The 11,520-nt window shown below is 57.0% G+C and overlaps 1 protein-coding gene across 1 annotated transcript in view; it reads left to right on the top strand.

Annotated features, from left to right (window-relative positions):
* NINJ1 (ninjurin 1) overlaps positions 1-7,981 on the top strand; it is a 17,318-nt gene extending 9,337 nt beyond the window's left edge. Inside the window, exons 2-4 of the mRNA XM_004384226.2 lie at positions 1,846-2,074; positions 5,165-5,328; positions 7,386-7,981. Coding sequence (XP_004384283.1) covers positions 1,846-2,074; positions 5,165-5,319 — 384 coding nt within the window. The 3' untranslated portion in view covers positions 5,320-5,328; positions 7,386-7,981. The remainder of the gene's footprint in view (positions 1-1,845; positions 2,075-5,164; positions 5,329-7,385) is intronic.
* The last annotated feature ends 3,539 nt before the right edge of the window (positions 7,982-11,520 follow it).

Raw genomic sequence — 11,520 nt, 5'->3', positions numbered from 1 at the left:
CTGCCCTGACAGGGAACACAACAGAGAGTCCCTGATGGAGCAGGAGAAAGGTGGGGTGCAGAACTCAAATTTTAGTAAGAAGACCAGACTTAATGGTCTGACATACTGGAGGAACCCCAGAAAGCATGGCCCCTGGATTCTCTGTCAGCCCAGAACTAGAACAATTTCTGAGGCAACTCCTCAGATGGATTGGACTGCACTGTGGGACATAAAGTGATACTCGTGAGGAGTGTGCCTCTTAGCTCAAGTAGATACAAGAGAATAAATGGGCAGCTTCTGTATGGAGGTGAGATGGGATGGCAGAGAGGGATAGGAGCTGGTTGAATGGACATGGGGAATCGGGTGGAAAGGAGGAGTGTGCTGTCACAGTATGGGGAGAGCAATTAGAGTCACATAACAATGTATGTATAAATTTTTGTATGGGGAAAAACATTAAAAAATAAAAGGGCCTACAGCAGATCCCACCTGTGTCCCAAAGATCCAGCCTCCCCTTCTTCCTGGATATTTTAAATTTTTAAAATATTTACCATAAAAGCAAAGCCTCAGCCCCTCTGTCAGTTCTGTATCACTGCCTTATGTTTTCCTAGAATACGTATTTTTTAATTGTGAGATACTTCATGCTAACAAAGTGGAGGTGGTCAGTGAACGCTGTGTTTGCCCGCTGAGCTGTGTGGAGCCCCATGCCCATTCTCTGTCATTGTTTCAGCCTAACTCACACTCCTGGGCCCTGGCCGATGTGCCCCCGTGGCCTCCCACTCAGAGGCCTCATGCATCATTCATGAGTGTAGAAACAGAATCCCACGGGGCGGCCTAGGAGGGCGGCCCACCAGCACCTGGCTTTCAGCAGCCCCGGAGCCTTGTGGACAGAGGGCTACGGCAGGGGGTCTGAGACAGGCAGGTTGGTCCTGGGTGGCTGGGGAGGGGCCAGACCAAGTGCAGCCTGAAGAGGGCTGCCCTCAGTGAGCTAGGCAGGCCTAAGAGTGAGCACCCGTCATGGGGGACCCTAGTGAGTAGGGATGACCCAGCCAGCATTGGGACGGACTGGTGCTTGGTGCAGGGCTTGGACCTGCCTCTGAGGGTGGGGGTCAGGGAGATATCAGCACTTGTATTTCTTCCTTATTCACCTAAAACTTAAGAGAAGCTAAGCTCAACTACAGCATCTTATACCAAGGCGTTAATTGAGCACCTCCTATATGCCAGGTGGGCTCTGGGTATCTCCTCAGGGCCACCCAGCGAGGTGGGTGGGCTGTTGGCAGAGGGCGATGCTGCCGCACAGAGGCCAGCAGCTTGTCTGGGGCCACACAGCCGGGAGGTGCAGCGTCTCCACCGGGGAAGGCTCCGTTTCATGCCCGGGCAAGTGTGTGAGGATCAGGAATCCAGCTCCCTCTGCTCACACACCTCCTCCCTGCGGGGGCACAGAATGGGCAGGCCATGGAGAGGGGCCTCGGGCTCTGGGCTACTGCCCAAATGGCACCACCTGCGTGGAGGGCGAGGGCAGCACACATTTTCAAGGCCAGCATGTGTGTGCTGACTAGTGCTTTCATGACTTCATCCCTGGGGAGAGTTCTGCCCAGGCTGAACAGCATTCTGGGGTTTCTTAGTGCAGTAATAACCACTTGCTGCCCTGTGCCAGGGACATGACAAGGCCTTACCTGCAGGGCCCCGTTTGGCCCACCAGGCAGCCCTGCCGCAGTCACGGGCCCATTTCACAAGGAGGAAACTGGGCTAGGAATTGGGAGGGGACTGCTCAGGCCCATGCGGCCTGTGGCGGGGGAGGTGGTGGAGTAGGGCGGAGGGCAGCCCCCCCATCCGACTGGCCATGGCTGACTGTGCCCCATTCTGCAGCCACTGCGCTGGGTCGGGAGAACCCAGCCCATCAACATAAACCACTATGCCAACAAGAAGAGTGCAGCCGAGAGCATGCTGGACGTCGCCCTCCTGATGGCCAACGCCTCCCAGCTCAAGGCTGTGATTGAGCAGGGCCCCAGCTTCGCCTTCTTCATGCCCCTTGTGGTCCTCATCTCCATCTCCCTTGTTCTCCAGATTGGCGTGGGCGTGCTGCTCATCTTCCTCGGTAAGTGCCTGCCCACCCAGCCAGAGGGCCCACCTGTGGGGGAGGCCCGTGTCTGCTTGCCCACTCTTTCCTGTGTCCAGAGCTGCCCAGCTTCTCCCCGCCCCCGATGTCTCTCCTTCCTTCCACCCAAGCCTATAACACTTGGGAAAATACCATAGCCACACTGGGTTAATGTTCATGAGCACCACTATGTGCCATCTAACCCTCACAGGAGCCCCACAAGACAGGTGCTGGCATTGTCCCCCTTTTCCAGAGGTGGACGCTGAGGTGCAGAGAGGCTGGGCCTGGCCCAGTGCCACCCTCTGACACGAGGAGGGGTGGGTAGCAGCACTGTCTGGGATGGAGAAACTTCAGCAGGCCAGAGCACATGGGGAGGGGACCAGTGCTGCTCGGCAGACAGGCCTGGGGGCCTGTAGACTCCTCCGAGTTGAGGGGGGCTGACTCATAGCGATCCTATGTACAGCAGAATGAAACACTGCCCGATCCTGCGCCATCCTCACAATAGTTGCTGTGTTTGAGCCCACTGTTGCAGCCACTGTGTCAATCCATCTCCTAGGCCATCCTCTTTTTCACTGACCCTCTAACTTACCAAGCATGATGTCTTTCTCCAGGGACTGGTCCCTCTTGATAACAAGTCCAAGGTACATGAGACAGTCTCGCCATCCACGCTTCTAAGGAGCATTCTAGCTGTACTTCTTCCAAGACAGACTTGTTTTTTCTACTAACAGATAAGTGCTGGGCCTGTTACTGTTTCTTTCTACTCTGTCTTGGAGAGTCAGCAATATTTTATTAATCCCGATCTCATTCTCTTTAATTTTACCTTTTCATCTTTTTACACTGAACTGGAGCAGAATCGACTCCTTTTTTCACAGTGATTTCCAAAGGTTTGTACTTGTATTATGTTTCAGTTTCTCCATTTCTCAGTGCTGTGTATGTATATAACCTGTATACACACACTTAATATATATAATAATGGCTCACTTCCTCTTGAGCACCCCCAGGGAACTGGCAAAAGCTGTATCACCCTATAAGACTTGGCCTCAGATGTCACATAGTGTCACTTCTGCAATCATCACAAGCCCATTCAAGTTCAAGGTGAAGAGACACAGGCCCCACAACTCAGCACCTCCACTGAGATGTGCCGAGGTCATGTGTGATGGGAGATGTTGCTGCTGCCATTTCTGGAGAATACAGCTGGGCAGCCTGCCCTCCTGCTACAGTATTTCAGTCCCTCCACATGCATAACACTCCCTCCAGGGCTACCAAGTCTCAGCCCATGATGGCATCAGCTTGAAGTCTAGGGTCTTATCATCTAACTCAGGCCCAGGCGAGGCCCTCAGATGCAGCCTCTCTTGGTCTGAAGACACATGAACTGCACGAACAAGTGATCTGCCTCCCTGCCCACCCCCAGGACCCCCAGGAGGTCAGGGCTTGGGCCAGCCACAGCCCAGGCTCTCCTTGCACAGAGCAGCTGCGGGAGGCACACAGGAGCACGGGTCCTTCCTGGGCTCAGCCCTGTTCTGTTCTGAGAGTTGTTCGCTGTGGCTCTTGGTTCCACAGTCTGAGTCATCCTTCCTTTTCCATGAGGAATTGAAGTTTACAATTGAGTCCTTTTCTCAGCTTGCTTCCTGTATGTAGAAGGCTGAGGGACCAAAGGCCTCCTTCAGTTTGTTCTGTATAAGGTGGTGGTGTTTCTGTCAGAGCAAATCTTTCAAGTGATGTGGGTTTTCTGTGAATCACATTGGGGTTCATGGCATTAAACAGAAGCCACTTCCACACATCTCCCTGAAGTTAGCCCTTCTCCACCTTGGACGCCTCGTGAAGCAGTGGGCGGCATAAAAGCCCACTGCTCAAGAGAAGGGTCATTGAGGACCCTTAGAGGGCTTTCGTCTTCCAGAAGGTTGGGTCTTTCAGTGTTGGATCTCCTGCTCTCTGCTTCGCAGACTCTCCTCACACCCTGCGTGAACAAGTTATGGGAGCAGGTCCCCGAGAGCCAGGGCAGAGGCTGGGCTCTGTTTACCTCGGTGTCCCTGGTACACACGTGTCAAGGATGGCAGGAGCATCGAAGTTACACAGCAGGTGTGCCTGCTGAGGCAGGGATCCTTGGCCTGCCGCCATCGCCACCGACACGGCTACCTGCTCCTGGCAGCTGGCCATATTTGAGTGAAAACCTGAACTGCAGGCTGTAGCCACCAACACGCCACTCTTCCCCAACACTAAGTAGCTAAATACCATCACCTCAAACTCAGACCAACTTCCTCCAGTGGATAGACAGAGGGACCAGAGTGGGTGGAAAGGCGGGACTGGGCAGCTGCCCAGTGACCCCCACACCCAGAGGAACGCCCCAGAGCATCATGCTCTCACTTCACAGTGAAGGGAGAAAGGAGGCCCCCCAGCCACCCACCCCCATAGAGGGTGTCCCATGTGGGGTCTGCTGGGGTTGCTGTTCATAGGTGGTGGTGGAGGTTGAGAAGGTCACCTGAGTCCCAGCAGTGACCAGGCAGCAGTTTTTGTCCTGAGCTGATACTGCTCCCCCTGGGGACCTGTTTCACAAGGACAAGACGGCACTGCCCCGCCGCTCAGTTTCCCCCACTGCGTAGCGGGGCCGCCTTTGTGTCGTCCTGTTCACAGATGGGCTCAGTAGATGTGTGCTTAGTTCATTTTGGATTAAAGTCAGGAGCTGGGCAGAGCCCGGAACGGGCAGGGCCTGGAGCGAGCAGAGCCTGGAGCGAGCAGAGCCTGGAGCGAGCAGAGCCTGGAGCGAGCAGAGCCTGGAGCGAGCAGAGCCTGGAGTGGGCTTCAGTTTCCTGAGGAGAAAGTGGGGCTACAGAAGCCTGTCTCCAGGGTGGCTGTGTGGGTCAGAGACAATGTGGCTGCCCAGCCAGGGCACAGAGGCCATCATTGTCAGTATTTTATATATGCACGTATTTTTCTCTGTGGGACAAAACCCACCATGGAAACAAGGTCGAGGGCTCCATGGCCCCGTAAAGCACAGCCTGGCCTCACACGTCCAGATCATGCTGGGATGGAGGCCTGCAGGCCGGCCGTCTGGAAGGGTGGACTTGCCCACTGTCCCCTCTCGCCCCACAGTCAAGTACGACCTCAACAACCCAGCCAAGCATGTCAAGCTGGACTTCCTCAACAACCTGGCCACAGGCCTGGTGTTCATCATCGTGGTGGTCAACATCTTCATCACAGCCTTTGGCGTCCAGAAGCCCGTGACCGATATGGCTCCCCAGCAGTAGGGAATTCAGGTGAGCAAGGAGGGGCTGTGAGACCCACCGAGCCCAGCAGTGGCCTCGGTGCTACCTGCTGTCCACAGGTGGGAGTCCAGGGGGTTTCAGGAGGCTCTCCCTGACGAGGCCCCTGCTTACTGTGTCCTGGTGCCTTCCCTGGCCAGGGACCATGGGGACCCTTTGTGCATAGCCATGCCCATCTGTCCGGGGCTGGCTGAAAGCTTTCCTGTCCTTGTGCTGGCCACTGGGCCCAGCCCTCAGCATTTGAGCAGAAATTGTTTGGAGTCACAGTTAACAATCCGGAGAATTCACACACAAATGATATTTCTGGCTTCCCTTGAGCAGTCAAGCCTCTGCCACCGGGTCAGCACCTTCCTCAATTGCAGGCAGCAGGAGCTGGGCCCAGCCTGGCTCACTGCATCCCTTGCCAGTTGTGGAGCGAGCTGGGCTGGGCACTGATTGTGTGCCGCCCTGCTGCCTGGCTGGGCCACTGATGCTTGAGCTTGTGGGGGTAGGAAGGAAAGCAGGCTGGGAGGGATTCAAGACACCCCGCCTGCCTGCCAGGGATGGGCACCCCCTCACTCAGTCACCAGTGCCTGTGGAGGTCACCTCTGCGCTGTCTCCTTGAGTGTAGGGGAGTGGCGAGGCCACAGACAAATCTTAGGATGAGACCCACCCCATCCAGCCCTGGGGGGAAGCGGGTGGGAAGCCATGTTCTCTCCTTGCTCAGAGAGACTAAGGGTTGTGCCTGAGGATACACAATGCAGGCAGGACTTGCGGGGGACCTGTGTCGTGCACACAGCTCCCAAAGATTTAGCACTCCACACAAAGCCCCTGCCGTGTGCAGGGCTGGGGTCCCGAGGTGCTCGGAGACAGGCCCCCCCCGAAAAGCACCCACCTGGCAAGAGAGGGACATGTGTAACACAGGCAGATGCCGACAGAGGACGGAAATGAGCCCCCGAATCCCCTGTGGCCTGACCGAGCCTTGGTGGCAGCACACAGTGAGGCTATGGGCAGCCCTGGGGTAGGTGCACAGGGCTGTGAGGCCTTGGCTGCCCCAGGGTGATACAGAATATGGGAGGGAGTCGTGCAGGACGATGGGGCCCCAGTGCCGTCGGCAGGGCCCTGCTGCAGGTGACAGTCCCTCCGTGCAGTGGACACCATAGCCCAGAAGTGAACAGGAGCTTCTGTGTGCGGGCAGAGCACCCCAGGCCCCAAGATGTAGCTTCATCTCTGCTCCTGAGAGGAGAGTCCAAAAGTGACCAGTGGGGTTGGACAGTGGGAGCATGCCTTCATCAGGTGTGGTCGAGCCCACAGCCCACACCGTTCCTCACCGCCTCCAAGGTCCATGCCCACAGCCCTCTCCCCCTGAGGACACAGCCCCACGCAGGGTCAGGGTGGGGAGTCCTGGTGCCTGGTGCCCTGGATGTGGGGCCCGATCTGCCCTGGGGCCTAGGACCGGGGGCCCCACGTGGCATTCAGTTTGATGTCAGCTGCTGGCCCTGATTTGTTGCTAGGCCCATTTCATTCCCTGATGGAACCTTGGATACCAAGCTGCCCCCTTGCTCATGTCATGACTAGGCCACTTATTAATTGCCTACTGTATGCCCCAGACACAGTCCTTGAGGCAACATTGTCCCATCTGCCATGTCCAGGATGGGGCACTGGGCCTGCCATGGCTGCCCAGCCCGGGGGTCAGCACAGGCCTTGAATCCCAGGCCCAGCACTGTGTCTGCTCGCCTCCAGCTCCTGTTCTCCCAAGGTAACCCCGCCAGGGCCGTGGGGTGGTTCTTAGACACGACCAGAGGTCGTCTGAGTGGCCGCTGTCAGGGCCCCTCATGTGCTCCGTGGTCACGGTCACAGGAGCTCTGCCTGCCACCCTGCTTCAGGTTTCTAGCCCTGACAGTGACCCAGGGACACAACATCGTGACATGCCCACGTCAGGCGGGCCCTTCCGATCCCGAGTCCAACCAGCCCTGGTCAGCAGGCACCACAGAGCCCTCTCCTGGCCCCGGCCCCCTGGGGGCTCTAATGACGGGGCTAGCACCCATGCCTCTCCTCTCTCTTCTTTGCAGGGTCCCCGGATGACTCCTGCCCGTGGCCTGGTGCCCAGAACCAGGAGCTCCTTGTCCCCACAGCATCTGCCTCCCCCATTGCCCATGGCTGGGGATACCTCCAGGATGAGCTTCACCTGAGCGCTCTTGGCTGAACCTGCATGCTGAGCTGTGGCAGGCCCAGAGGCCAGAACTAGAGACTCCCTACCCCCTGAGAGCTGTGCCCCATCTCACAGTGGGGCTAGCGAGGGGCCACAACTCACCCAAGGACACAGAGCTAGTCCAGGACAGGCCAGCTGTTGGCCCTTGGCCCTCTGTCTCAGGACATTCCAGAGGGAGAGGGAGACACCCCTCTCCCTTTGCTGATGCCACCAGCTTCCTGGGCCTCATGGGGCCCTGAGTCTCCCAGGCAACACAGTGCCTTCTGCCAGCTTTGGCACTGGGGTTGGGCTTTGTGCCTTGGCTGTGGTGGGTACCCCAAGGGAGCCCAGATGGCCTGGGCCGGCCCTGGCCCTGTGCTTACCCACCCTCGGGCCTGCCCGCCCTCCACCAGCAGGGGTGGGGCAGAGCCCCAAGCCCGTCTATTTTCTAAGCATGAAATGACAATAAATCTCCCAGCTCCATGTGCCGCGTCCTTTACCCGCCAGGCTAGAGCCACACGATCGGCTGCAGTTACAGCAGGCAGGTCTCATGCCTGGGGCTGTGTAAAGCACTGCGCTGCTCTGCCTTCTGGGGACCCTTGCCCCCGGGTGCCCAGGCCTGCTGCAGGGCCTCCTCCCCCACCCTCCCTGGCCAGTTTCGGGGCCAGCTGAGAGCACCTTCTCCAGGACTGCAGGGGTGGGTGCCCTCTGGTGCCTGGGATCTCTCAGGTGCCGGCGCCGGGCCAGAGGCCTCGGTCTGCACACCCAAGCCTTGCTTCTTGTCCTTTTTAATTTCAGAGTTCCTGAATAACACAGCAAACTCCCTATACCCTTCACCCAGGCGCACCAATGGTTCACGTTTGCCACATTTGTTTTATCGCTCGCTCCAGGCCAGCGGCCCTCAAAGTGTAGGGCAGGACCTCAGTGAGCCACTGTTAGGATTGCTAGGATCGCTAGGATCGCTACAAGGCCAGTGCCTGCCCTGTCCACAGTGTCCCGTGTAGGTTATTCAGAGGAAAGTCGCTCAGCCTAGGCCCCCAGCATGGGGCTGCCTCTCCTCCACAGCCTCCCTTTCCCGATGGCCTCACCTGCCTGTGTTCATGGCCCAATGTCTGCTGTGTCCTCCTCATGACTGGGTCAGGGGACGCGTTGTTGGGAAGAATGACCCAGAAGTGCATCATCCAGGAGACGCATTAGCTGGTCGTCCCACTCCTGCTGGTGGCACCTTTGATCTCTTTAAGGCTCAGAAGCCAAGAATTGGGCTCTCCCGTTCCTCTTCGTCTCCCTTTTTGGGGTCACTGGGGGCAGGGCCAAGTGTACATGAACTATGGGGGAGAAGCAACCTTAGGATCTCTGAATATACCCCCTGTGTCCCCAGCAGAGGGCTGTGTGACTCCGTTAGTGGTGCAGAGGGCTCTGTCCCCACAGCGTCACAAGCAACCCCAAGCCCCTGGTGATGACCTAAAGTACACTGATTCAGCCATCCAGCTTCTGGTACCCCCCCCATTGACAAGTTTTTCCTTGCCCCCAGCTCACCGAGGCCTGCTGAACAAAAGTCCCAACACTTTTCCCACTTCCGTACTGGACTCAACTGCATGTCATGTTTCTGGGCCCAGCATCTCCTACTCTGGTGCCAGGGTTTGTGATTCCTCCGTCCTCCCATTTCACAGACTGGAAGGGCCCCGGTGCTTGCAGGGAGGGCGTGTGGCCATCCTGCTCTGCCCTGCAGTCACATCCAGTGCTACCTCATTGGTCAGCAGTGACTTCCCAAGGCCGATGTGGAAGGAGGGGGTGGGGACGCATGGCAGGGTGACATCCCAGGGCTGCAGGAGTCATCTGAACCGTCAGCTCATGCCACCCATTCTGGTCAGTGGCTGAGGGCAAAGCTGAGTATTGCATGCTGGGGGCCCCGCTGTATCCTCACCTCACCCACACTGGAGACTCGGGCCCTAACTCCTGAGGCCCCACCCATCCCATCTCAGGTCCCATGTTCCCCTACCCCCTGCCCCAGCCCTCACTGCCTTTACCCTGGGCCGCCACCTCCACCACTCTCCCTCAGCTGCTCCACTAGCCTCCTCCATCCCTCAGTGGAGTGGGGACACTCCACTGGCCTCTGAGGTGGACAGCCTGTTCCGTCTCACTACCAGGCCTCGCCTTGGCGGCTCCTCTACAGTGTCCTGCTCTCACCTTGCAGGGACCTCCTCAGCCCTCTGCCCTCCCCTCATCCACACAGCCTTCTAGAGCCCCAGGCTGCCAACTTGGCAAAGCCCCCTTCTCTGTCACTGTTCTTTCCCTCCCAACCTGGTGGAGTCTGCTGAGACTGAGAGTCTCCAAGAGCTTTGAGCCTTAAGATGGTTCAGTACCCCTGTGGGCTTGCATGTGGGCCTAGATGATTAGCTTAGAAGAGCCTCCTTCACCAAGTAATCAATAACAGAAGTGCTCATGGCTGAAATGATCAGATCCTGGGTTTACTGTACAATACTCTAGGAAAGAAAAAGCAGGGGAAGTAGAGGAAGTGGGGTTGAGACATGGTTGGTATGTAGAGTGGGGCTCATGTTCTCTGCCTCTGTGGGTGTTTGGATGTTCCCAGGAGTGTGTTCAGACATTAATCCACGTGTGGAGTGATTGCCAAGGAGCACTCAGTTGAAAAAGCAAGATGTGCCGGTGTGAGCATGCTTGCACGTGAGGTGAGGAGGCATGGAGCTCAGGCAGGTGGGCACTGTGACATGGGGTTTGTGGGTAGGAGAGGGCGCCTGGACGCAGGTATGTGCGGATGCCCCAAGGGCACCCCGGAATGCAGGTGGGGTGTGAGGATTTGGGTAGCTGTGGAGGGTGTGGGAGGGACTTGGATGTAGATCTCCACCTCTCAAGCTGTTCTGGGAGCTTAGGGACTAATAGGCCTCAGTGCTGTGATGGGAGGGCCTTCTCCCCAGCACCTTGCTCTCAGTGACCTGCCCCCTCCCTCTCCAAGTGGCCCACCCTCACATGGTCCCCAGGGCTATGCCCAGAAACCCTCAGTGCAGCCAAGCGCAACAGCTCCCTGGCCCACTCTAGCTTGCCCCCTCTCCAAAAGCCCTCTCCAGCCACCTCCAGAAAGCTCCCCTGGCATGTTTTCCCACACGAGCCTGGGCACTCTTGAGAACAGGGACAGTGGCTGCCTCATGGCAGTCCCCAGCCCTGCCTGGCCTGGGCCGAGTCCAGGTAAATGCTGCCTAGGTGCAAAGTGTGGCCTGGTGGGCCGGCCTCTGGGGCAGGCAGTGAGCTGGCCAGCAGCCAATTGTGAGACAACTCCAGCATGTACTTAGTTTCATGGGGCAGTACCAGATCAAGTGTGCTGGCCAACACATGGCTTAGTTCCTCCTTTGGCCAGGACAGTAAGTTCATCCAGATGGGAGGCTGGAGGGGGAGAGCCCCAGATGGCTGGGACTGATTGTCCTGAGGTCCCTGAGCCTCCAGGGCTGGTGGAGAACAGCCCATGCACGAGCCCTCTGGCCTGGCATTGGAGGATCAATGAGGTGGTCATTGTGGCTGGGCAGAGGGGCAGTGGGGGGCAGAGAGGATATAGGGGGCAATCACATAGTGCTTGGACGCTGGGCTGAGTGAAAGGGCAGTAACAACAGAGGGCTATTTTCTTTACCACCTCATGGTAAAAAACAGATGATGGATGGACAAATGATAGATGAACAGATGACAGATGACGGATAGATGAGCTATGATGTAGATGTAGATAGATGATAGATGACAGATAGGTGATGGGTGGATAGATGAGATATAGATGTAGATAGATGATAGATGACAGGTGATGGGTGGATAGATGGGATATGATGTAGATGTAGACAGATGATAGATGACAGATAGGTGATGGGTGGATAGATATGATGTAGATGTAGATAGATGATACAGGACAGATAGGTGATGGGTGGATAGATGAGATATGATGTAGATGTAGATAGATGATAGATGACAGGTGATGGGCGGATAGATGAGATATGATGTAGATGTAGATAGATGATAGA

This window comes from Trichechus manatus, unplaced genomic scaffold (genome assembly GCF_000243295.1).
Source record: "Trichechus manatus latirostris isolate Lorelei unplaced genomic scaffold, TriManLat1.0 scaffold00120, whole genome shotgun sequence".
In the NCBI taxonomy this organism is placed as follows: domain Eukaryota; kingdom Metazoa; phylum Chordata; class Mammalia; order Sirenia; family Trichechidae; genus Trichechus; species Trichechus manatus.
The sequence above is the reverse complement of the archived record's forward strand: the minus strand, read 5'-3'. Positions and strand labels throughout refer to the sequence as shown.